The sequence below is a fragment of the Acartia tonsa genome, chromosome 10 (assembly GCF_053477335.1).
Source record: "Acartia tonsa isolate MP-2025a chromosome 10, ASM5347733v1, whole genome shotgun sequence".
In the NCBI taxonomy this organism is placed as follows: domain Eukaryota; kingdom Metazoa; phylum Arthropoda; class Copepoda; order Calanoida; family Acartiidae; genus Acartia; species Acartia tonsa.
The window spans coordinates 10,310,566-10,338,008 of NC_137269.1; the positions used below are offsets into that span (position 1 = coordinate 10,310,566).

At 34.4% G+C, this 27,443-nt stretch overlaps 3 protein-coding genes across 4 annotated transcripts in view; 1 reads left to right on the forward strand and 2 right to left on the reverse strand.

Annotated features, from left to right (window-relative positions):
* LOC145329363 (pyrroline-5-carboxylate reductase-like) overlaps positions 1-27,443 on the forward strand; it is a 400,948-nt gene that overhangs the window by 229,855 nt on the left and 143,650 nt on the right. The window lies entirely within an intron of this gene.
* Positions 96-9,242, reverse strand: LOC145329355 (uncharacterized). The gene is made up of 7 exons (XM_080173426.1): positions 8,883-9,242; positions 5,659-5,741; positions 4,326-4,443; positions 3,634-3,864; positions 1,662-1,840; positions 1,142-1,273; positions 96-811 (listed from the first exon to the last, which is right to left on the reverse strand). Exons 1-7 carry the CDS (start codon positions 9,015-9,017, stop codon positions 520-522), a joined length of 1,170 nt encoding a protein of 389 aa, XP_080029552.1. The 5' UTR covers positions 9,018-9,242; the 3' UTR covers positions 96-519.
* Positions 12,929-27,443, reverse strand: part of O-fut2 (O-fucosyltransferase 2) — a 40,333-nt gene continuing 25,818 nt past the window's right edge. The window contains exons 15-20 of one of the 2 annotated variants that reach the window (XM_080173441.1): positions 26,007-26,103; positions 24,953-25,019; positions 23,380-23,465; positions 18,363-18,402; positions 15,930-16,016; positions 12,929-15,274 (exon numbers count right to left, since the gene is read on the reverse strand). In XM_080173441.1, the coding sequence (XP_080029567.1) occupies positions 15,230-15,274; positions 15,930-16,016; positions 18,363-18,402; positions 23,380-23,465; positions 24,953-25,019; positions 26,007-26,103 (422 nt within the window). In that variant the 3' untranslated portion in view covers positions 12,929-15,229. Of the gene's footprint in view, positions 15,275-15,929; positions 16,017-18,362; positions 18,403-23,379; positions 23,466-23,615; positions 23,700-24,952; positions 25,020-26,006; positions 26,104-27,443 lie in introns of those variants that run through there. The other variant, XM_080173442.1, reaches the window with a different exon arrangement.

Here is a 27,443-nt window from a genome sequence, read left to right on the forward strand (position 1 = left end):
TATTCATGCCAAATTTCAGATCGATATTCGAATTCTAAGTGCTATTTAATCATTGATTACGAGATGGTTGCATTAAAACCACCCCGCCACCCCTTATGTCCATAAGTAGCGCAGCAACAAATCAATATTTGATAATCAAGTCTAGAATAAAAATTAGGGAGTGAGGAAACATTAGACTGTAAACTAAACTGGTACGCAAAAAAATGTACCAATAATTTTAATCTACAAAAGGGGTAATTATGTTTAGCTTAATTAGGGGAATTTTTGGTTTTCTAAAATGTGGAAATTTTCAAGGAATAGTTACATGCAATATATATTCAAGTGAATGTTTTACAGACATACGAGCAAACCCTAGCCATTAAGTAGATTTACTTTTATTTTATTTAAGGCACTATAGAATACCATTATAGTTAATTATAATTAATTTTTTTGAGAACATTTTCTTTAATGTTGTAAATTTAAACATTGAAATTCAGTTTCCTCGTTTTAATACGGATTTAGTTAATCGCCGCCGTTAGTTTATTCTGTGGCGATTTCAAGCTTTGGCGGTAACGGGGACGGCGAGCTTGGTGACATTTCCATGACGGGCATAACACTGGTAATAACGGGCGCCCCGCCGCTACTGCTGGTCGACATAGTGGGGCTAACAGCACCGGTATCGCCACCACCGCCTAGGTTCATGTTGTTGTCCGGTTTGATCTTGGCCATCAGCTCATCCGTCTCGTCCTTGGAGTAGTTGTGTCCGCGGCGGATGTGGTCCTTCAGCCAGTCAGCGGTCTTGTAGGTTTTGCCGCACAGCGGGCAGACAGATCTAGAATTAAAAAGTCAAAATTTAACATGAAAATAGTTGGATAAGGAGGGGACAATACACTGCAAAATTAAGTTTTATCGGCACGCTATCTTAAAACTTTGGAGCTCACTCTTGCTTTGTATGTAGCAGAGTCCAACAAACACCTTAACCAAAAACTTTAATATATAAAAGGGGTAATTGTATTAACGAACATAAACAAGGAATGCTAATTCTCGCAGAATGGTTTCCGGCGGAAGCTACCGCCGTTTCTTCACAGTTCCACGCACCCTTTTGGCAAAAAACATTGCCTTATCCCTTAGGATCCCTGTTCTTTTTGCTTGATTGGCTCACCTTGGTTTTTCCTGCGAGTGTTGGTCCCTGACATGTCTGGAGAGGTTCTTTTTGAGCATGACCATGTTGCACACAGGACACCTTTTGTGCAGGGGACCCAGGTCCTCCATCAGAGATTTCAGGTAGGATTGTCTAAATAAAAGGTTCATTTCTCCATTCAATCAGACAAAACTACTTTTTTAATTTTAGTTTTAGATTGAAAGAAAATTTCAGGAAGTTTTTTTTTTATTTTGCGGGTGATTTCTATGGACATATAGGAAGGCTCATTGTAAAGGAGAACCATATCAATTTTGCGATTAAGGAGATCCTTTGCTACACACACAGACAGACAGGCATACTATTAAATTTTTAAAAGGATAGTCTTATAACGATTATCATTAAAATAATCAACTGGAAAATAAAAAACTGTCAAATTTGGCGTATTTGAAAAAAGTTTACATTATTCCAACTTAACTTTATTTTTACCTACTTAGATCAATTTCATGGAACAACCCCTTAATCTAGAACATAACTAGCTTACCTCGAAATATGCATGGGAAGGGTGGTGATAGGTTCTCCGGAGACAATGATATGATCCCCGCCGGGGGTAGTGACCGTATTCATCATGGGGGAGTCGGACGAATTTTCCGACCACTCCCCGCAGTCCAGCGGATCAGCAGTCTCGGTTTTCAGCCTTTTCTCCAAGCTTTCTGATAACTCCTAAATATCAACAAAAATTTAATTTTAGATATTTTTTACCTAAACTTTCTTCAATTAAGGCCTGTCCGTACATTCTATCGATTTAAAACTTTCCATTGTATCCTTTTTATGGATTCCTAGAATATAAAGTAAAAAGCTTATATGTCTGTAGCGAAGAATCTCGCTAACCGCTTAACAGATATTGTTCTTCATTACAGTGAAGCTTCTTATAAGTCCTGATATGGTTTTATAGTTTTTAATTAAATTAATGTATGTTTTAGGCTATTTTACTGCCCTTCCATATCCCTTCTAATAAAGAGCCCCTAGATGCTAGTAGTTGAAGTAGTAAGGTTTTTTGTCTGTGGCTTAGATTTTACATTAATACTTTTAAAGGACGCCTGCAAGAAATAACACGCTTTAACTGCTGAAAGACTGCCACAAGAAGACCCAATACCCCAAATTTAAAGCCTTCAGCTTCAATAACAAAAAAGTTCTAGGCATTTCAAAATAGCATTTTATGTACAATGGAATTTTTGAAAGATTTCCAATGCTCATAAAAGAAAAAACAATATTAAATTACGTCGCCTAGACACAAAATTATAACCTTATCTTTGTCAGAAACTTAGATTGCCTGTTACTGATTACATTTTTACAATAAAAACACCACATTTCATTGTCAAAATCTATGAAAAAAATTTGATTTAAATTGCATTTTTAAACGAAAATCATAGCGGAAACAAAGGGGTAAACTAATACAAGCTTAGCTGTGATTGGTTGTTAAGCTGATTCAGCCTTCTGATTGGCTACAGTACATTCGGTACAACGCAAGTAAAACTTAATTTTTTTAATGATTTTGACTATAAAAATGGATATTTTTATTGTAAAAATATAATTAGTTACTGGAAACCTAAAGAGGACTATCCACGAACAAGAGCACGTGATTCTAAGTACCTTCCAGCATTGATCCTGAGTATTTTCTTTCAGAATATAATAGGTCACTATCAATAATTAATATATTGACGAGAAAATTTATGTTTCACCACTTCAAGTTGAAGAAAAGAAAAAAAATGTCCACCATTTTTCGTTAAAATTCTATCAAACGTTTTGTTGAGTTCGGGGTGTCTTTAATTGTCCATGTGTTGTCAAATGATAAAAATTAAAAAAAGTCAAAAGCACATTTACTATATCTCATATGTATGTTTATATTAATGCTAATATGGATTAATTTACAATCTATATAACACGAGTATTCGCATATGTAACATCAAATATCCATTTTATTAAAAGAATTCGCTTCATAAAAGTTTTCAAAATCAATTAAAATACCTAAAAAAAACATGGTAAGACATAAATTTTCTCGTCAATATATCAATAATACATGGTGTCCTATTATATTCTGAAAGAAAATACTTAGGATCAATGCTGGAAGGTACTTAGAATCATGTGCTCTCGTTCGTGGATAGTCCTCTTTATGACAAAAATAAGCTTATAATTTTGTTTCTAGGCCACGTAGTTTAATTTCAAAGTTTTCAACATGAGCATTGCAATTCTTTCAAAATTTTCATTGTACATAAAATGTCATTTTAAAATGCCTAGAACTTTTTTGTTATAGAAGCTGAAGGCTTCAAATTTTGGGTATTTGGTCTACTTGTGGCAGTCTTTCAGCAGTTAAAGCGTGGTATTTCTTGCAGGCTTCCTTTAAAAATGACCCTCCACTAATATTTTTAAAATTAAAATTGAAAATGGGTAGACCCCCCCCCCCCTGCATGCAAGATAAGCATTAGCATTTATTTGAGTTTAATAATACCACTCACCGCATCCAGTTTATGCTTGCCAGCGGCGGCCGCATTCAGCAGCGCTTCCTCCAAACTCGTAGTCCTCAGTTTCTTGGCCATTGTTGAGGATAGAGGTGTAGTGGCGCCCTGCTGCAGGCCTCCCATAACCATCGGGGGACCCTGCACCATGGGGGTTGAGGTAGTTGTGTTGATGGGTGCCACCGCGGGGAGCGCGGATGACATGTTATCACGTATCCCGTCTGTTAGTCCCTAAAAATATTGAAAATGATCACACCGGTAAATGGCGGCAGAGTCGGACAAAACTAAAACCAATATTTTAGTACCGAAACTACGGTATAATTAGTTTCATCTTATTCTATTTATCAATTTTGAGATAATGCGACTTTATTCAATATTTCTTCAATAGCAGCCGTGAAAATACAATTTGCCGTACATACAGACGGACGGACAGACAAAGCCTTATACAAAGTAACCGGATCTGTGTCTGAATGTGTGTACACTAGGATCTCGCTAACCGCTGAACCAATAAGATTGTCCTTAACTGTATAGCTTCTCTTGCATAGGTCCCAGGATATTTTTCAACTTTTTCATTTTTCAACAAACTGAAATTGAAAGTAGGTGGTTCAACTTCCTCCCTCGTTAATGAATTTATGGGGCCGTAACCGCTTGTTCAGTTTTATAGCGTTATATCAGGCACACAAGATTCATACCTTAATTTGCAGAACTTCCGCCGTACTGAGGAAGGAGTCGAGCCTTGTCTGTTCCAGGTTGACCTCCCCCAGGTAGATAAACTCCAGGATGGACTGCAGGTCGGTAAAACGGACATCCCTAGAGGAAAAATGATTAATGACGGATTATAAAAACGTACGCATTTAAATAAAGAAAAATCTCGAAATGTATTGGTCTTTTGTAGCAATACCGACAAACCGACGGATCAAGTAAATCTTGTACTGGGTGCAAATGCTCATGGATATAGGCAATCTTTTTTTAAAATCCAGCAGTCTACTTTGAATATCAGCCAAGAATTTTAGCCTAACGGTTTCTTGCGGACGGACTTATCTGTCGAATTACAGAGTTGCTACAACTACTAAAACATGTAATAATATGAAGACGTGCAAAAAAAATTAAAATAACCATTTTAAGTTCTAGAAAGTTTGATAAGGGAAAGTTCGATGAAAGGTATTGAATTATTTAACCTCAAGAGAGTTAAATTGAGACACACATTGTTCTAAGAACTCGTCCACAATGACTCATAAAAGCAAAAATAAAAAATCAGACGATAGGTCAAACTAACATTAACATAGCGTAAATACAGGATACTTTTAAAGGACTGTTTTAGGACTTGATTATAGAAATGCATCGCTTAGAATATTGTACCTTGTTGTCCTAAGAAACATTGTTCGAGAAATCAGATGAAAAGGAAAATTAATCGCTTTTTAAATCGTACCTAACTACTACAGGAATCATAATGCAAAGTTTAAAATCGATAGGAAAATTATAACTTACCTAAATTAACGAAAAGAGCTATCCATATAATAAAAAAAAATTTGCTTTTTAAGAAGATGGACGGAAAATATTGGTTATCGAATGGCTTTGCCATGATTTTATTTCCAGTATGGGTTCGAAACCGATCAATAACCGATTAAAACTGGTTTTAGGCCATAATGAAAAAATCATGTATCGCGTATTAAACAGTTTTTCGCAGAGAGTAGAATTAAAAAAACTGGAGATCATGGAAAGAAAACGAAGTTGCGGGTTTCATCGTATTTTTATAGTAGCTTTTCTCCAATTTCTTTCCCTTGGGTGGGGCTTTAGCCCTGCAGGGCATATTATCTAACCCTGCGGGTCAATCATTAACATTTACTTAACCTAACCTAAAATAACATTTAAAAAGCTACTGTGAAAATACGCTGAAACCAGCAACTTCGTTTTCTTTCCATGACCCAAAAAACTGGAATTAATCTTACAATTTATCATTTTACTATCCGCGGAAAACTGTCTATAATACGATGCGATAAATAACTATTATAAGTTACAACTTACTTTAAAACAAGGACAGGGTGTTGCCATAGAGAAATACCCTTGAGCAAATTCTTGAAATACGTGCTGCAAGCACTCAATACAACCTGAAAAATATAAATATTCATATTATTCATTAATAAAATTCACAGGAAGGGGACATTGGTCCTTAATTTCTACACTGGTACCCAAAGTTTTTCAACCACGCTTTTTTTTACAGTTGGCTCACTACCTGTCCTTTAGGGTATAAAAAATTAAACCAAAAATATAAATCTACAGTAGGGGTAATTTTGTAAATCATAGTTGGGGATATACATAAATATTAAATTCAATATTCATTATTTGATCCCCGGACCCCTTATGGTAATAAACTAAATTAACACCTGTGAAAAATATGTTAAAACGTTTAGATCAACCAATCAATATTAAATAGATTATAGGAGTACTCAAAGTTTTAAGCAAACGTATTCATAGAACTTCAATACCAATAAAACTGTACCCTCTCTCCTCCCTAGTAAAAAAACAAAATTTCTGTAATATCTCTTTGTTTAAGTCACAAAGCAACAAAACATACATTTTCTCTTTTTTTTATAATTCTATTTAACAAAGAAATAAAATAGTTCAACCTGTCCTTAGGGGGAATATTAAGTAAGTTTGCTTTGTTTATTATTATTAAGGTACACGATAAATGTTTACTTGTATCCTTATTTTCAATATTGAAAAAAAATTCTAAGAGGATAATACCAAGGATTTTTCTTGGGGGCAGGGAGGGGGAGGTTGAAAACTTCGTCAAAGGGCACTTTGCTTTTAAAAGCAGTGTTTTAGTGTTTAATTGTCTTTGTAATTTTAAAAACTTGCGTATAATCTGGTACAACTGGGTATTCAGTGATCATGTTATTGGGCAAAACCATGTGCGTCACTTTTGCGTCCCCAAAATGAGGCCCATTATACCAACAACCACCTCTTTAAACCCCTCCGAAATTTATGCTTGGTATCTCCCACCCCCTCCTTCCCTATAAGATGAGCATTTTTGCATGGGCACAGGTATGGAACATTGGCAAAAAATCATTTTTCTTCTCGACATTTAAATTTCAAGGTTCCTAATACCATTTTACACTTTGATTAAAGAAATATTAGGGACAAAATAATTTGTATTAAAATGTCCTATCCCCCAAATCTCTGAAATTGTTAGTATCCCTCTCCGATAAGAACTTGAACAAGCACCCGTGGAGTTTGTAAATGAGGTGCCGTGTACCCAGTATTTCGAGAATGTACGCAGGTTTTAAAAGTACAAAAGAAAATTCCTAATAATAAATATATATCGTTTTTGCAAATAAATTTTCATTACATAAAAGTAACAGGATGTCTAAGAGTATGCTAGTTTGTGTTAATAAGTTTCAAAACTCTTTTATAGTTGAAAGGGGTTTTATTGTCCTTATACGGCTCATAACCGGTTTGAATCCAGCTAAAATTAACAAATGCTAAGACTTAAAGGAAACTATTTTACAGCATATAAATTGAGAACACTATTTATAAAAATTAAAGTTTAGCAAGCACTCTGATTTATATCTAAGAACACAATCTATACATACATATATAATACCTCCCAATTTTCACCTTCCACGATTTTGTAAGTCCACCTCTTAACCTCCTAATCTACCCCCCCCTCTCTCTCTCTTTCACTTTTCTATATCTCCTTACCAACCTGCTAAATGCTCCGTCTTCCCCCCCCCCCCCTCTGTCTCCCAAATACATTTACTATACAGGCTTACTAATAAATTCCTTTCTTTAGAGCTTAGGTACAGACGCACACACATAAACACACACACACACAAATACGCACAGAAACACTCACACAAAATTTGCGTCCCCCCCCCCCCCCTACATCTTAAAACCATACATGGTACATTTTTTTGAGATAGGCGGACATAAAAAAGGGACACATAACAAAACTGAAATGGGTACTATAGATGCATGTATTCAATTTTTGCTAAAGCGTAGCTTTTCATCTATTTGTAGGGTTAGTATGTATGTCCATCCGTCCGTAGGTAAGAATAATGGTATGTTTGTGACATATTCTTTACGTACGTGAAGATGACTATTACAATATGGTAGTTAACATGTTGTAAAATTGTCTTTTTTTAGCAGGAAAGAACTTTTCTTCTATCATATTAAGTATTAAGGTTTTTGTCTGTAGCTAAAGATTTTAATAGCTAGCCACTGAACTGATGAAGTTCACATTTAGGTCCAAGTATGGTTTTAGGCTATTTTTCTGATTTCCTTGCTTTCTTTGGTGCTTGGGGCGCTGACACTAGTATTTTACCATAGAAATAGACCATTAGATTGAAACCTCACACATTTTAGATTTGTTATGCTTAATTGGGATTATTAACTTATCATATAACTAGTTGCTACGCCCCTAGAATCATCTTCGTGCACTAGAGCTAGGAGGGGGGGGGGGGGAAGTTGACCATACGCATTATTTTTTTTTCACCATAGCTTCACCGTAAACGATGACAATATCGTTTCAGCGGTTAGCGAGATATCTTGGGACAGACAAAATCACACAGACATCCTATTACTATTATATAAGTATCATTAAAAAGTTAACAATGCAATATATTTAAAATGGTTTTAGGCTATTTTCTCCTCTTTTCCATTTCAAAAGCTCATTAGTTAAAAAAACGAAAATTAATAAACTTTCACATAGTATATATATAAAAATCTGTAAAAGAAATAATTAAATAAGAGATCGATTAGACTAGTACGCTGTCTCTTCTTGTTGAGTTAAAATCTTCTTGGGAGTTTTTAAGAAAATTAATCTAATCATACTTTTAACATGTACACGTTTAATTTAAGAATCAAAGCAACTCTATAATTACAACACGAAGTATCTCATTAACCACTAAACCGATATGGTTTTCCGTTATAAAGTAGCTCCTCTTAGGTCCTGTGAAGGCTTATCACTATTTTGGGGGAGAGTATCTCCACCAAATAATGAGAAATTGCCCCTAAAATTAAATAAATGCCAACCCCCCCCCTTAAAAACATTTTTGTGTCAATATGATGTCTACGTATGATTGTCCAATAAAATCTCGTAAAAGAATTGTCTGTTCCGGAATGTTTAGTATTGGTCTAATGCAGGTTTTAGGCCATTTTTAAAGGGTACGAGCATAAAAATAAATAAGTATGATAATTCAATCAAATAAAAAGCTATCCGTCAGTCCAAGACAGACGTACATACATACCTTGTGTGCTTTAAGACTCTGTCCCTCTGCGGACAGAGTAACATCCACAAAGTCCTCCTCCTCTAGAATATGCTTGAACGCCGCCGTCAGAGAAATCTGATAATTGTTCCACTTTAGGCTGAACTGCTCCCCCATCTTGTGATATTTCACGTTCTTGTTGTCTTAGATTTTATTTATTTATTCACGTTATTTTAAAACATTTATTATATAACTTTTCACTTTTATATTATGACGGTGAGCGTTGGTCTGTCTGCCTGTCGTCTGGGAGAAAACTGAGAGGGTATTGCGAGAGATTGAATTTTGGTTGTAGGAGACATTATTGTTATATACAAAGGAGGTACAGGGGAGGGGGGGGGGGAGGGGAGTACAAAAGGGGTATTGTCGTACAATACAACTAAAAACATATTTAAATTTTAGCAGCAAAATTGTATATTCAATACAATAAATGAATTTCATTTAATCGTTATATAAAAAAACAGCTAACTATTTTGGTATAGGTTGACACAGTACCCTCCCAAGAGAAATCGACCCTAAAAAATACCCCCCCCCCCCCCGTCCCTACAGAAAATAATGTGTTATTTGGGGCTGGTGATTCCCTCAAGAGCCCCTAGAGAGCTTTAGGGTCGTAGCCGCTAGTTTAATAATTCAATTATCGTTTAAGTGAAAAAATCTAAATGAATCGCAAAATTAAGCTAATTACATAATTGACTTATCACTAAAAATATTTGCTGTACTGTATGAATATTACAAGAGGGGGAGATAAGGGGAGCAGGTAGGAGACACAACCATTGTCCCAAGGTCGGAGGGAGATAGAGAAAAGGGAGTGGAGCAGTTCAACAGGCTGAATATATGTCGTGGAGGGAGGATTAACTTTGTACACAGGGTGGGGAGGAGTGTAATAGAAGGTGGGGGGAAAGCAGCTAGCTTACTACAACATAGCAACCACTTGGTTTGGGCGCCCACTTGTAAACGGAATTTTTTCGCGTCTCATAAAAACAACAAGTCAGCTTTGATTTACTTAAGTATAATTTTTTTTAAATTAAACGAATGAAAAAAATGCACAAAATAAAAATAAATATCATAGTGCAAAGCTAGCTATTTGTTGATTCATGAAAAAAAATGCGCAACTTTGCGCATATGTATGCTGCGAGAGCCTTGTAGGAGGGGAGGGCGGAGAATTGTTCACTCTCGTAGCAATCCAATTAAACACCGTTGTCAAAATTCTAACATGAATACTATTACCGCTTTAAAATTATCTTTTTATCTTTCTTAACGATTCTAAGCGGGTTTTTTTATTCTCAATGTTTTAACGATTCTAAGCGGTTTTTTTTATTCTTAAAAAGATATACCAACATTTTTTTATCATGCTCGATCAACTTACGTATAACTTGTCCCTTTAAAAATCCTAAAACTTCTAAAATCTTTTAGAGATTACTTTTTTTCTTGCTGATATTTGGATTTTTATAGACGTAGCGCATTGAAACTAAATTGCGGCATCCCTGAAAACCATATAAGAAACTAGCAAAGAAGATCTAGGAGGGGGAAATGGCAATAAAGGAAGAAAGCGTAATAGAGGGAGTATTAGCAAGAGGCGCTTGAAAAAGGGGGAGCGAAAGGGGAAAGGCGCCTAGAGACATGAACGGAGGTGTAGAGAGAGAGAGATGGTGTATAATGGATGGTATTGCTAGCTGCTGCTCTATCATCTAGAAACCTACCAGAGTCGCCTTCCTTACAGAGTTCAGATCCCGCAAAAGGACAGTATACATTTTAGGCTTATGTAAATTTTTATAACACATTTAGGTATCATCTTTAACAAATATCTATATAGGTCTTTAAACTTTATTTACAAAAAGAGTAATATTAGTAGATAAAGTGTGTGCAAAGAAAGTACATCTATAAAAAATTCGAATTGTTTGGCTTGTGTAAACAGTAGAAAAATTGTATGTATGTAATTTGAACCATAATAAGCTCTACTTTTCAGAGTTATAAATATCATGTTTATGCTGTTTGTACTGTAGAAGCTAAGTTGAAAAGTGTGAGAAAGGTTATGAAATGCAACTTGATATTTCTATATTCATCACATATTATTTTCTATTAAAAATAGTGTGCATACTATTAGAAAGCTTATAAATCTTAGTTTATCAAATAGGAAGCTTTATTTCAGCCCTGTTAATAACAAATGAACCATAAGTCAAACGTAAGAATAACCAGATACTGCAAGTTATGTTAAAACTTAAATCTTTGCTAAAGAAAATTATTGTCTGAATTTAGATTTCTAAACCTCTTACCTTCATTTTTTCTTATTCTTCAATTTGTCAAATATTGCTCTCTTAAATTCCTACTGACTGTGTAGCTATTCAATATTCTGAGAAGTTCTATGTTTTGATTTAAATAAAATTTTTACTTTTTATTAATTGTCCTTTTAACTAAATGTATTATTTATTAGTTGTAGAAAAAACAAAACATAATTGAACATCTCAAATAGCAATAAAGTCAAACTTAAATTTTTTTAAATGAAACCTTTTAACCTAATGGTAAAGTATAAACAGTAGAAAAAAATATTTTATCATGGAATGAAAATGAAGTAGCAGGTTTTTGCTAATTTAGTAGCTTTTCTCCTATTTTTAGTTCCTGCAGGGGCTCTAACCCTGGGGGGCCAATTATTAAAATTTAGCTATCCCTGAATAACCTCTCAAAAGTTACTGTGAAAATACAACGAAACTCAATTTTTCATTTGCTTTCAATAATTTATAGTAATTATATTTCTAAAAAGTAGAGCACATGTTATACTCTTTACACAAGCCATGCAAGTTTATAGTAGTTAAATTTTAAAGTCCCATAGACCCCAAATGATGTATTAATACTAGATGTACCCATAGCAACTTATAGGAATTCAAAGGAATAAAAAGTGCCAAGTGGGCAAATGAAAAGCCCAAAACCATCCCAAGGCATAAATCTAAAATCATAACAGGATTTAAGTGGAGTTTTTAGGAAAAAGCTTCCAATCAGTATTTTAGTTACTAAAATCTTAAACTTCAAACAGAAAATACCTTTATACTTAGTGTACATAATAGAATATAAGACTGTCCCATTATCTTGTTGGGTTTGGGATATTTGTTAAAAAAAATGGGGCGAGGAATGTGTCAGAGAGTGAAAGAATTAGAATGCTTTAATAAAAAGGGGAGAGGGGATTCAGAGGGCAAACCAGTCTTGCCTGCCCAAACACGCACACACACACACACACACACACACACGTTTCACACTAGGTCATCATAGGTGATACTCTGGCTGCTCTTCAAGATGGACAGATAAGGGGGAAGGAGGGGGACACTTGCAATAAAGTGGTTACTTTTGAGCAGCTTGAAATACGGGGGAGCGGAGGGAGGAGGGGGTTGGGGAGGCGAGATAGAACCAGAGCCAAGAAGAAAATATGGTTGTCTCTATATAAAACAAGGATGATAACATCCACAAAAGCGATGATAAACGAAGAATAACTCGTGTACAGTATCAGAATTTAATGAGCAGGACATTGATTATAGAAGTAATTTGCTTAAAATATTGTACTTTGTTGTTCTAAAAATCATATAAATAGGTTAATTTTATCATACCAAAAGTTTGAATATGCATTTTCAAATAAACTTGCGGACTATCTTGTATTTATTATAGCATTACTACGTTTTCTAAATCATACCTTAAAGTTACAGGAATCAACACACAAAGTTTTGAATCGATAGAACATTTCTAACATGTGTAAATTAACGAAAAAAGCTGTCCGCTTCGGAAGAACGGGCCGGCCAACATCATAGAAAAGCTTCGCTCTCAAAAAAGATATGGGAAAGGGAGGTAGGAGGGAGATAAAACATGGTGTTAGGTCAGAACTCCAAATTTTGGTCTCAGAGAGAGAGAGAGAGCGAGTTTTGGGTGCTATTGTGCCAAATTATTCGCCAGCATCCGTAATTTTATCAAGTTATTCGTCAGCTATCGTAATTCTATATTTAAAAACTTATAATTGTCTTATCTATAGCATATTATTATTAAAAACTAAATCTTCAAATAAATTTATTTTTTTAACCAAAAAAACTGGCGAATTTTGTTTAAAAATATACAATGTATGTATCAAAGCAAAAAGCAAATCTCAAACCAGGAATTAATACTATAGGCAGTTTTAATATTAAACAAATACACAATTTTTCAGAGGAGGAGAGAAAGGACAATGGGATAAAAAAATAATCTACACTTATATTCTTTCTTCCCGTTGAAATTAAAAGTCATAGATATTTGTTTTAGGGAATACTAATTAATATGTGTTGGCACGCAGAAGGGGTGCATATCCAACAACTTGGAAAATTGGAGGCGGGGGATGGATATACCCCCTTGACAAGGGTCTTCTACACCACCATAAACCACCAAGGGGGGTGTCAAGATAAGAAAATTTAAAAATCAAGAGCACAAATCTACTAAATCAATAGGGGATTGACACCTAGGGGGTGTATCCAATCCACCCCCCTAGAAATAAAATGTCTAACTAACCACCCCTTCATAAAATAAGATTTACAATCTATAATACAAAGTAGAACGATGTCTGTCCGTCTGTCCGTCTGACCGTCTGTCCGTCTGTCTGTCCGTCCGTCCCTTAAGATCTCGGTAACCACTGAACCGATCGGATTCTACTCTTCAGGGTATATACCTATTGGTCCTGTGGTGGTTTTAAGCTATTTTCTTGGGGGGTGGGACACCCCCAACCCCCTCAAAAACAAAAAAAATCCCCCCCATTTTTTTTTTTTTTTTTTTTTTTTTTTTTTTTTTTGAAGAATTCTTTTGTAGAAATATTCTTTTGTAGAAGAATTCTTTTGTAGAAGATTTCTTTTGTAGAAAATTTCTTTTGTAGAAGATTTCTTTAGTTCTTCTTATTTTTTTTGTTTGAATTTTTTTGTTGTCATCTCTTGGGGCAAAGCCCCTAGAGGCTAGGGGCGAAGCCGCTAGTATAATAAAATATAACAAACACAATTCAAAATAAATTTAATGACAAAAACTAATAAAAAATAATTGTTTTTTTTTGATACTTTGTACAATCATTTTAACATTATTTGTCGCATCGTATTATAGATAGCTTTCCACGGATAGTAAAAGTAAAAATTGTAAGATTAATTCCAGTTTTGTTAGGCCCGAGGGGTCATATAAACTGGTATTAATTTTATAATTTTATTTTTAAATATTTGTGAAAAATTGTCTGTAATGCGATACTATACATGTATTTTCATTATTGCTGGGGACCGATTCTGATCCAGCAGATTAACCGCTTTTACGTCATACTGAAACCAGATTTACATAAATTTAAAAAAAATGTTTTAAATTGATTTCTAAATGCAATAGTAATTACTAGTTGTTTTGCCCCTAGCTTCACAAAGAAAAAATTTTCAACTTTGAGATTTTAATGGGATATTCTAACGAATACTGAAAGGTATACATAAAGAAACTTCACAACAGTTTTAAACAAGTTATTTAATATAATATAATTAAGCATATAAAGTAAAATTATATAAAAAGATATAAGACAAGAGTTTCATACATTTTTGGCACAGATTTTCAAGAATATAGGTATTATAAAAAATATAAAAATTAACATAGTTTTACAAAAATATACATAACAGAACATAAGAAATACTGATAAAATATATGTGTAAGATAAATTGGTATACATACATCCCAAATGATGATACACAAAATTCCCATTCTTTGGATTACATTAAATGAAATGTTTGGACACTGAACTTAATAAACCAACCAATCAAAAGCTCATTCACCCTACCTCCCTAAAAAACCTTTTCAAAGATGAAATAATAGTATATTTTAGTTATCATATCTAACAATCATAGCATATTATTGTAAGATTTGATCCAGTTTAGCTGGATTTCAGAAAAGTGAAAAGCAAAATAGATTATTCCATAACTGTAAGTTAATAAAACTTTTTTTATTTTACTTTATAAATACTAAAGGGGTAGTTGCACGAAGTGCATTTAAACTTGAGTTTAGTGAACTGCATATTTTTTCCTGTTCAATAGTTTAAACTTCTTCTATAGGACAGATGTATATTAGTAAGAATTAGTTAAAAAATATATAAAAACATGAAAATCATATTTTTTGGATATATGCAACATAAATGGCTGTCCGGTTTTCACAAAAACAGCATGATAACTTTTTTGTTAGTACCTAATTGATTGCTATTTATTGTAATACAAAATTATATATGTTTGATGGTATTTTTGTAACTTATGATTGAAATAATTTTTCTGAAATGCACTTCATTCAACTATCCCTTTGGTGTGACTGCTGTATGTTATATTTTTTTATAGCTCTGAGTGATCTAAACTGTTCTTCTTTAGATTCCAATCCTAAACACATAAAATCAATTTTATCTCCTATTATAAAATTAGAGTTTTTACATTTATAGTGAATCCTTCTATAAAAATAACAGGATGTCTGTCTCTGTGTTTAAACCAAAGGATCTAACTATCTGCTGGAACGGTATGATTTTCCTTTATAGTGAAGCTTCTTAAAAAAATAAAAATGTAAGGTGGAGGATAAATTTCTGCCTTTCTTATCTCAAGTGCCCCCAAGAGGCAGCTAAGAACGTATTTGCTGGTTAAAAGTTATTAGTAGGACCTCAATTGATCGGCAATTACCTTATTGGGAGTTCCTCAATTGACCAGCCATTACCTAATTAGGAGGACTTCAGTTTACCAGCTAGGAACGTATTTGCTGGTTAAAAGTTTAAGTTATTAGTAGGACCCCAATTGATCAGCAATTACCTTATTAGGAGTACCTCAATTGACCAGCCATTACCTTATTAAGAGGATCTCAGTTTACCAGCTACTACATTATTAGGAGTACCTCAATTGATAAGCCATTACCTAATTGGGAGAGCCCTAATTAACTATCCATTACCTTATTAGGAGGACCCAAATTGACCAGCCATTACATTAGACGGAGGACCCCAGTTGACCAGCCATTACCTTATTAGGAGTAACTCAACTAACCAGCCATTACCTTATTAGGAGGACCCCAGTTGACCAGCCATTTGGAACCTTTCTCGCATTTCTCTCCTGGATTGTGACACAGCATATCAAAGGTGTTCTAAAACAATGGTATCACGTATTTAAAATATTTAGTCGTCTTGTCCGTGTGTCCATGTTTTCATAAAGATCTCGATAACAGCTGGACCATCGATTAGGAGGGAGCAAATAAGTCTGCGGAATTCGCGCGATAATTTTACCCTACCAAACTTGAATTATCGCCTAATTGAGATTTTGTACATCCCCACCAGTATCTCAACTAACCAGCCATTACCTTATTAGGAGGACAAAAAATGGACGTCCTTGGTCTAGACCCGAACTAGACATCAAGTCAAAATGTTAGAGGCCTATTTGAATGTTGATTTCCTTGTTAGAGTACAAAAATAACAAGGATAACAACATCCATAAAGCTGAAGCTATAAAATCAGACAGTAGAACAAACCAAAACACATACAAGGTTTGAGTTGGAGGCCTCTAGGGGCGTAACCGCTATTATTAAAGATGGTATTAAAAAATCAATATAAAAATCTATCTTTAGAATTTATATAATAGTACATATTTACACAACAGATAGAGAAATTGTGGGAATTGACCTGTCATTGCAATGTGGACCATCAAAAACATTTACCCCCCCCCCCCCTGACCTTATTAAACAAAATTGGGAGAGTGAACATGTCCAAAAGCTTAAGAAAGACTTTTGTTAGAAAAAATTATTTCATAGTTTTTAGCAGTGTTGTGAAGCCGTTTGATTTTGGTTCCGGATCCGGCTCCTACCTAAAATCAAGAAAAGTTTATTTTTTACTTTTGCACGTTTTAAAAGTTCAATTTTTGAGAAAAATGGACTTGAAACACATAAAAGGTTTTCCAAATTATAAAATGTAAACATTAATTTTAATTAAGGTAGGTATAAAAAATCTTTTTCTTGCAAATATTTTCAGCTTCCCCCGGTTCCAACGACTCCGCTTTCGACAAAATATGGCGGCTCCGCCTCCACAACACTGGTTATTAGAAAAGTTTGAAGGGGTGTTTGTGTGGTTAACTTCAGATTTCAGGTAATTAACCAGAAAAGTAATTGTTATTCCGATGCGTAGGAAGGACCAATATTTCTCTATTTTTTTGCGTTTGGATTTTACACTTCTCCGCAATAAGCATCTTACACAAGGATGTCATTATCCTTAACTTGGACACCTTTTTTCAATACTTTGTTTTCATAGGGTGGTTGGGGAGGTCTAAATTAGATTTGGCAAAATATCTAAAAAGTGCCCCTAGATTACTTTGTGGAATACTTTGCGGTCTGGAAAAAATGGATTTGATAAGTCCCATCCGAAAAAAAAACTAACTCTATTTACCTATTTAAATTTATAGGTAAAAACAAAATTATGTTTATGATTGTAATGTGTAAAATTTACTTGCTTAGTAAAAAATAAGGATTTTGAACCATGACGCGAACCATGTCAAAATTATAGGGGACCTATGGGCGTCAAAGGGAGGGATGGGTAAAGAGGTGTTTACCCCCATCAAAAACACCTCATTTTACCCTCCCTCAAATTTAAAAATACGTAAGATTACCCCCCGCAACCCATTGAAACTCCTCATTTTATCCGCCGCAAAGAAAGCTTGGACGTCCTTGCACCCACCCCCTTAGTTGTTCTTGAGATAATAAGTTTATTTGTAGAGGTGCTGAGCAACTAGGTATAAAAAAACTCTTACAAATAAAAAAGTAAAATTCATTGAAGACAATTGTTTGGATTTATTTCATTTCATTGGTTAAGCAGAAACAGGGAATAGTATTAAAGAATGTTTAAAAGTAACAAGATGTTTGTCTGTAAGTGTGTGTCGAAGGATCTCGCTGCTTGCTAAACCAATTTTTGGGGAAAGGTACCCTTACCAATAACCTCCCAATTGTAACATCTCCTAAAAATTTCCTACAATTTTTAAGACTATCCCCTCTGTCAATTAAAGTACCCCTAGATCCCTCTAGGGAAGTAGCCGCTAGTCTAAAACAAAATAAAAGAGCTGATTGTCATATTACGATCATGTTACATACAGAGGGGCAAAGAAATGTCCTAAAACAGTTTCCTGTATGTATGCAAATTTACATTAAATTCATATTTATATTTATTTAGACTTCTCCCTAATAAGTTCTGACACTCTACAAGTGTTTATGTATTCTATAAAATAAATAAAAATATTCTTCTGGAAATAATGTTAGTTTTATTACCCTCTCAAATAGTTATAAATCTTCCCTGGACCTATGAGAAGTTACATTGTAAAGGAGGACCATATCTGCCAAGCGGTTAGAGAGATCATTCGATACAAACTGATAGACATCCTGTTACTTTTATTTAAAGATTTTTCTCTAGAATACAAATACCTATTCTTTTGGCAATTATGTTAGTTTTATTACCTGTACGGGGAAGCCCATTATCTCTCGTTCTTCTTGAATTCTGTTTTTAAACACTTTTTCAATTTATATAATAAAATTAATCCTAATAAATTTCCAGATTGTTTCTATTAAAGCTATCGGTAACTCCCCTTTTAAATTACTATTTCATAAACAAATCAAGGATGACAACATCCATATGTAGCGAATAAAATAATGGACGGGAATATGGACAAAGAGATGTAAAGAGCATTTGTTAAAATTAAAAATATATTGGAGAGAAAAAACACGAAACCTTTCTTACGTTTTCCTTAATATTTATATTTTGTAACATGACTGAAAAACCGACAGACTTATTAAATTACATACTGGATGCTAACTGGTATAGGAAATCTTCACACACAAATTTCCACCATCTATATTGAATAGCAGCTGATAAATTCACAAAATCAAATTTTCCATCTTACTGTCCCCCCAAACTTTAATGGCCCTCCCCATATTGAAATTTGTGCCTGGATTTTCGTACTTAATATTGTTAAATAAAAATATTAAAACTATGATTAAAGATAACTTAAATAAATTTCTAATATTACTTCTTAAGAAAATATTGATTTTCTTTCATCAATTTTAAATAAGTCTGTCTTATATTTAATAAAGCTTTCTTTTGTAATATTATTAACCAAATTTTATTATTAGATTCTGTAGGGTTGGCAATCCGAATCCGGAATCCGCCCAATTTTGGAATCCGAATCCGGAATCCGTTTTTTAATAGCGGATTCGGATTCTTAATTGGTAGGCTAAAATTAACGCCTTGAGTTTTTCTTTCAACTCCCCCTTTTTGAAGGCAAAGATTATCATCATTATATATAATATCTTTAAAATCTAATTCGATTCTCGGAAGTGAATTATAGAGAACACCAAGAACATAAATTTTTTAATTTAAAAAAGCCTTTTAAAATATTGCTAGAATCCGGAATCCGCTATTTTTTTTGGACGGATTCTTGTAATGGGATAATAAAATGAGAAACTATGAGATTATCCCAGTTTTGTTATTCGTGACATACTTATTAATAATACAATACGATTAATGAATTTTCCGTATGGCTTACTTAGAACCTGGTCTAATCCAGCGGTTTCGAAGCAGGTTTGAAAATTCTTTCCATCCCTAAATTATTCCGTGTACCTTTACACTTTAATCAATAATTCTGGCAAGAATTTATTATCTTTTCATGTGATAATGCACAATTTTATTAAATATGAAGTTTTTCTAAAATTAGGGCTAGTGAGTAAATAGTAAATACATCAATCAATACCCGCGATCGTGGTTCAACACGTAGCGCATCTGCTCGTCGCCGGGGAGGTGATAGGTTCGAATCTCGGGCCAACACCAGGGTGGGGAAAAACCCAGGGTTTTTTTAAAAAGCCCAACCCAACCCGTAAAAACCCTTAAAACCCTGGGTTTTATTGGGTTTTTTCGGGTTTTATTGGGTTTTTTCATTTAGGAGTCAAATACATTTGATATATTGATGAAATATTAATGTTTATGTTGTTGTAGGTAACAGGTAAGCAAGATTTCACAATAAACAAGATAGATAATGAAAAAAACTGGCATTTCGATCAATTATAAACCCTTATTAGCAACGGTGCACAAAATATTCTATTAAGGGGGAGGGGAAGTTAAAAGCTTCAAAACATGGAACCTCCTCCTCTATTCCTAAGCTGTCAACACCCCCCCCCCCCCTCCCAGAAATTATTAAGGTATTCCCCTTTTTACATCCCCTTAATAAAACCCTCTGCACGCCACTGTAACTATTTCCTTTCATAAATTGTTATGTTTTAGTTTAAAAATCAATTATGATTATGTAATTTACACAATTTATATATCATCAATTTAGTAGCAAAGCGTTTTCTAAAATTAAGTTTTGAGAGAAAGTAATTTCATAAACATTTGAACAATAAGTAGAGCATCATTTTTATAGGGGGGGGGGGGGTTCATGCAACCATCTCGTAATCAATGATTAAATAGCACTTAGAATTCGAATTTCGATCTGAAATTTTTCATGAGTAATCCTTGGTAGGTCTATTTTTCCTAAATCGAACAAACAGTTGGAAAAAGTAACGGCTGGCGGCTCAGCCGTTTAGCCGTTTTTTGCCTATTTTGAGGGCAAATTCATCATTAATTACGTAGGAATCAACTTTTTAAAACATATTTTGGTTTAATTCATGTTAAATGATAGCAATAAAAATTTCTAGTACCTACAGCAACCGGCTAGAACCGTTTGATAAGGTTTTTGAGCGACAAAAAGTATTATGTGGAGATAGGTTTTGTGACTAAATTGCTCTTAAGATAGCCGAAAAATGGCAAAACATCTGAGCTGCCAGCCGTTAGCCATTACTTTTCCAACTTTTTGTTCGATTTGGGGAAAATAGACTTACCAAGGATTATTCATGCAAAATTTCAGATCAAAATTCGAATTCTAAGTGCCATTTAATCATTTGATTACGAGATGGTTGCATTAACCCCCCCCCTTACTTCATATTTTTTTTACATTTTTTAGATAAAATTTGCTTTAAAATGTTATTAGATCCTGGTCTTTGAGCAAATAGAGGTTTAATTTGTAAATTTTAACGTGAAATTTCAATGTTTTTTCAAAAACCCAAAAAACCTTGGGTTTTTTTCAATGGGTTTTTCAAAAAACCCTGGGTGGGTTTTTTTGTATGCCCACCCTGGCCGACACCGCGTCAAAACTAAAGATGTTAAAAATGGTTCCTACTGCTGCTATGTCAGGTGCGCGACATAAATAGTAAGATTGGGGGAATGCCTTGGCCCATAAACAGGCGCAACTCACTACCATGCACAGTTAGGACTTCTCAGACAAAGGTCGTGCAATCAAAGAGTTGGTTGTCTGATGAATGTTACTTAACCTAATATCCTTGGATGATGCTCTGGATTCTCTAGATGATCACATAAATCGAAGGAGAATCCCGCCCTTACGAGGTAATGGTAAAACTACATCAATGGATGTAGAATTTACGTTGATATTTTGATGAGGGAAAAATTGTCGTCAATTTAGGTTGCTATTTCCCCTGTCATTTATTGGTCCGTCCGTTCATTCGCTGGGACAGATGGTGTAAAGGTGAAGGGGATCGCTATTTTATACATGATGATATTTTTAATATATGATAATTCATCTCATTACCAAAAAAAAATGCGGATTTAGTACGTTTTCTGGCTTTGAAATGTATCGTATCGAATTATAGACAATTTTGTAAGAATTAATCTTATTTGTTAATTTAAAAACCTTCGAGACTTTAATGAAAATTGATTGTTTGATTCATTAAATTGTGTGTCAAAACGTTTCAATTACTAATTAAAATCTACAGATTGGGTAATTTTGTATCCCATAACTGGGGATGTACGTACTTAAATTTATCGGCCATTGTCTTATCTCTTTAGATCCGTGCATATCAAACCTCGGGGATACTAAAACTGAAATTAATCTTATAATTTTTCATTTTAATATCTGCGGAAAGCTTTAGATTCTGAAGTTTAAATTTTTGTTTCTAAAAGTGTGAAAATAATTTTTTTCTACGGCGATTTTCTTGGGATGGTTCAGGTACCCTCCCCTAAAATAGTTATTTACCCGCTCTGAACCTATAAAAAGCTTCACTGTAAGAAAGAACCATATCCATGTAAGAGAGTTTAAGCTACAGGCAGAAACTACTTAATATAGGACTACTATAATTGGAGTACAAAATTAAGTTCGTTTTTCATAGATTTAATATCTTCGCTTTAATGTATGTTGTCAACCTTGTATATTAAATATATTATTAGATAGGATTTTGACGTCACTTGACAATAGAAGTAAGAAAATAAGGACGTGCAGGGGGGGGGGTGTCATCCCCCCCCCCCATAAAGTTAAGGGTTAAACATTTTATCCACATACCTGAGAAAGGCACAAAAAAAGAAAAATGGGGGGGGGGGGAAGCTGGGAATACCAATTATACCCCCGGGTAAAATTATTGGGGGCGGGGAGGGGGGAGGGTCAGGTAACATTTTATCGCAATGCGCGTCATGTAACCCACCGCACATCCAAACTATTATTCAACATAACCCCCCCCCCCCCTTTAAAAAAGAAATAAATAAATACGTCCTTGCAAGAAACCATAAAGTTTTCCTAATATTTAAAATTTTTGTTAAATATTATGTTATGTAAACGTACAATTTATGAAAAAACCTTATAATAGAATTAAATTCCAATCTAAAGTACAACTTTGAGGGGGGGGGGATAACGTGAACTGAATTATTGCTTTTCTTAAAAATACATCAAAATTTAACAGAGATAACATCCATAACAGACAGACAGACAAACATGCATAGCGTAATAAACAGAGATCTTAAAGAGATAAGACAATGAGAAATGAAGTGTTGTACACCTACATTTTGATAAAAAATATTTAAATTAATGGTGGAAAAGTTTGGACATGTGACTGTAAGTCTGTCTCTTCCAATCGAGATTTTTAAAATTTTAAGCAAACGAATTACATAAAGAAAATAAAAAGCTTTAGAGACCATTATAGTCCCCCACCCCTTCCTTCTCTTTAAAATTTCAAAAATTATTATAATACACATGAATGTAATTCTTAGCTTTCCAAAATATATTATTTATAGAACCTTGCATACCCTGATAAAAGTTTTCTCCCAGCTGGCTAATATAACGACATCTATTTTTCTGAGTCCCAAAATTATGTTTAGATTTGTAGGTCATACCTTATTCCAGGTTAAAATTACTTCGATACAGACAACCAACCCTGTGATTGCAAGACCTTTGACTTGAAGTCTTGACTGTGCAAGGTAGTGAGTTGCACCTGTTTTTGGGCCAAAGCATTACCCCACAATCTCACCATTGATGTTACGAGCCAGCAGCAGTAAATGCCATTTTTAACGTCTCAAGTATGACGCGATGTGGACCAGACTCAACCCCGACAGAAAGCAGACACGCTTTATTTAAGCTAATTCCTAATTGAAAAGTCTTTATTCCTGAATGTAAAAGTAGATTCATAGGAGCCAATAAAGTATTTAGCATGAGAGCATATTATTTGATCAATAATGGCCACGCCTCCATCCTGAAATTAGAGCATTTCATTTTTGTTATAAAGGCCACACCTCTAATCTGAAATTATAGCAAGTTATTGGATCTATAATGGCCACACCTCTATCATGAAATTATAGCAAATTGTTTGATCTATAATGGCCACTCCTCCATCCTGAAATAAGGCAAATTATTTGATCTATAAAGACCACGCCTCAATCCTGAAATTATAGCATATTATTTGATCTATAATGGCCACGCCTCCATCCTGAATTATAGCATATCATTTGATCTATAATGGCCACGCCTCTATTCTGAAATTATAGCAAATTATTTGATCTATAATGGCCACACCTCTATCTTGAAATTATAGCATATTATTTGAACTATAATGGCCGCGCCTCAATCCTAAAATTATAGCATATTATTTGATCTATAATGGCCACACCTACATTCTAAAATTAGATCAATTGTATTCTATGATTATTATCCTACTTATCTAGTTTTGGAATAATGATTCCTAGACAACAACAAGTTTTATAGATGTTGTCATCCTTGTTTAGAAGGTAATTTGCAAATTTTAGAAGCAGTATTTAATCGAACAAAAAGTTGGAAAAGTAACGGCTGGCGGCTCAGCCGTTTAGCCGATTTTTGCCTAATTTCAGGGCAAATTCATCATTAATTACGTAGGAATCAACTTTTAAAAACATATTATTGGTTTAATTCATGTTAAATGATAGCAATAACCATATTTTAATTTCTAGTACCAACAGCTACCGGCTAGAACCGTTTGATAAGGTTTTTGGGCGAGAAAAAGTATTATGTGGGGATAGGTTTCGTGACTAATATGCTCTTAAAATTGGCAAAAATTGGCAAAACGGCTAAGCCGCCAGCCGTTAACCGTTACTTTTACCACTTTTTGTCCGATTTGGGAAAATAGACCTACCAAGGATCACTCACGCAAAATTTCAGATCAAAATTCGAATTCTAAGTGCCATTTGCTCACTGATTACGAAATGGTTGCATTAAAAAAAAACCCCTTATATCATTAAAAATTAATTGTCAACCCATCAAAATATTTCATAACTATTATATCCTTATAATAATGTAACAGGATGTTTGTGTGTTTGTCTGTGTGTTTGTATGTTTGTACCGAAGGATCTCGCTAACCGCTGGACCGATCGGGTTCTCCTTAACAGGGTAGCTTTTCATAGGTCCCGGGAAGGTTTATAACTATTTTTTTTAAGGTTTAATTTTCCACCTCCCCAAAATTTTTTTTTTACTTTTTCTTTTAAAATCTAAAATAAGATATTGGGTTTTCAAATTCGATTCCCTTCTCCTCAAGTGCCCCTAGAGGCCTCTAGGGGGCGTAGCCGCTAGTGTTTTAATAAGGCATACAAAAATAAAATCTTTTTTGAAGTTGCATTGTGGCATGCGGTACTCAGCCATACTTAAAATCATGTATGGCATCGAATTACAAACAATTTTCCACGAATATTAATATTAATAACTATTAATTACCTTATATGCTTGTTTAACATCGTCAGGAGGATTATATTTGTTCACTTCAAATTCTGCCAAGTTCTCCCTTAAATATAAATATAATATCCTTATACTAAAGTAACAGGATGTCTGTGTGTCTGTGTGTCTGTGTATCTGTGTATCTGTGTATCTGTGTGTCTGTGTGTCTGTGTGTCTGTGTGTCTGTACCGAAGGATCTCGCTTACCGCTGAACTGATCGGGTTCTCCTTAACAGGGTAGCTTCTCATAGGTCCTGGGAAGGTTTATAATTATTTTCTTGGGGGGTGGGACACCCCTAACCCCCCCAAAAATGAAAAATCCCCCCCCCGAATTTTTATTTTTTTTTGTTGAATTTTTTTAACTAAAATTAAAAATGAGCGGGGGGGGGGGGGAACCCCCCACCCAAAAAAAAAAAAAAATTCGCCCCCCCCTCTAATTTTTTTTTTTTTACTTTTTCTTTTAAAATCTAAAATAAGAATGTGGGTTATTAAATTCGACTCTCTCCTCCTCAAGTGCCCCTAAAGGCCACTAGGGGCGTAGCCGCTAGTATTATATTATAGTAACAGGTTGTGTGTCTTTAAGGCTGTACTAATATATCTCGCTACAATGTAGCTTCTCATAGATCAAGGGAAAGTTAAAAACTTTTTAGGGGGAGGTTAATACCACCCTTTGGGGTAAAAAGTATCATCTAAAACATTCTCAGACAAAATCAATCTTCGGCGGTTAGCGAGATCTTAGATACTAACTATCAGACAACTATTTTATCTCCTTATAAGAGGACCAGCGGTAAAGTCCCCTGGGGGGGGGGGGAGAACATAAAGGGGGTAGGTGTTTTAATTTAAAAAACAAAAGTAAATTTTTTTGCGAGTCATTTTTTAAAAGAGGTGATTTCTGCTAGTTAGGAGAACCATATCGGTTCAGCGATACTCTAGTACACAAAGACAGACAGCTAGATCATATTACTGTTATATAAGTGCACACATTAATAATTGAATCTGTTCTTTTTACAAAAGCATCTCAATATTGACGAATTTTTTATTTATTTTTCACCTACCTTAGAAGTTGAAATTCATGCATAGGGGCGTCTGTTGAGACAAACAGCTTGGTAAGCTTCTGTTCATTAAGCAGTTTTCTTAGCTGCTCAGCAGCTCCTTAAAGTATCAGCCGCTTAATTTTAATACGAAAATTAACGCCCGGTATATTATGTAAGGTAACACCCTACAGACAACCAACCCTTTATTCGGTTCTAAGAAGAAGGAATTAAAACAGCATTTCAGAACTTTTGCCTAGAAATACGTCTTAAAAGGAGTTTTCATTCTAAAGATCCAAAATGATCGATTCATGTACAAAGAAAATATATAGAACATAAAAAGAGCTCTCCTGAAAGACAGCCCCATCGGACTAACTATAAGCTCCAGACAGATAGACAGAGGCACAGTCGGTTACTTTAATTGATCATGTCCTAGTTATTACCGTTAACTAAAGGAATCCTTAAAACTTACAAGGGATAGAATTCTAAATAAAATAGAATTGAGACCTGAGGCGTGCACAGGGTTTTACAAGGGAATTTTTTAAACCCCCAAAATTGAGGGGGGTTATGAGCATTAAGGTTTTGAAAGATAGACAACCAGGAGATATTATTTTATTGAGAGATGTCCTACCCTACAAAATAAACTAACTCAAAAATCCAAAAAGCTTCCTTTTAATCAGGAATAAGGTATAGCCAATAAGCGAAATAAATCTAAAATAATATTTGGGGGGGCAAATGGAGAGGTCGTCAATTTTACAATGTGTTGCCCCCTAATGACAGCTGAAAAACACGTATAGGTTTCGTGATTTTTATCCGAATTAATTTCGTTATTGGTATAAGCTGCCTTTTAATGGTAAATTATTTTCACAACCCTCTTCCTGTTTTAGGAGGGAGAGATAGACCAGGGTTGTTGAAACCTAGGGTTTTTAATCAAAACATCGATCGATTTTTTCAGACATACAATTAAAATCAAAACAGAAAAGAATGAATATTTTTATCTATTTTCAAATTTTTCTTTTCTTTAAAACTTCCAATATCCAACTCCTAGATATACTCCTAGATATACTCCTTAGATAAAAAATATTCAACTAAATTAAAAAACAATTGTAGAAATCTGTTATAATTTGCTAAACTATAGCTAAATATAGATTAAAAACCCGCGGGTTTTTACAACCTACCCAAAACCCACAAAAAACCGGGTTAGGGTTTTTGGGTTGGGTTGTGAGTTAACAACCCTGGAGACCCTAGTAAAGGGGGGTGGGGTTATGTGAAGGAAACGTAGTTGTAGGTTTCGTCATATTTCCACAGTACAGCTTTTCTCCAACTTCTAGCCCCTGCAGGGCATAAACCTAACCTATCCTAAAACAACCATTCAAAAGTTACTGTGAAAATACGACGAAACCCACAATTTCGTTTTTTTTCACATGACCCGGGGAGGGGGGGTGTAGGAACCCCCCTGTT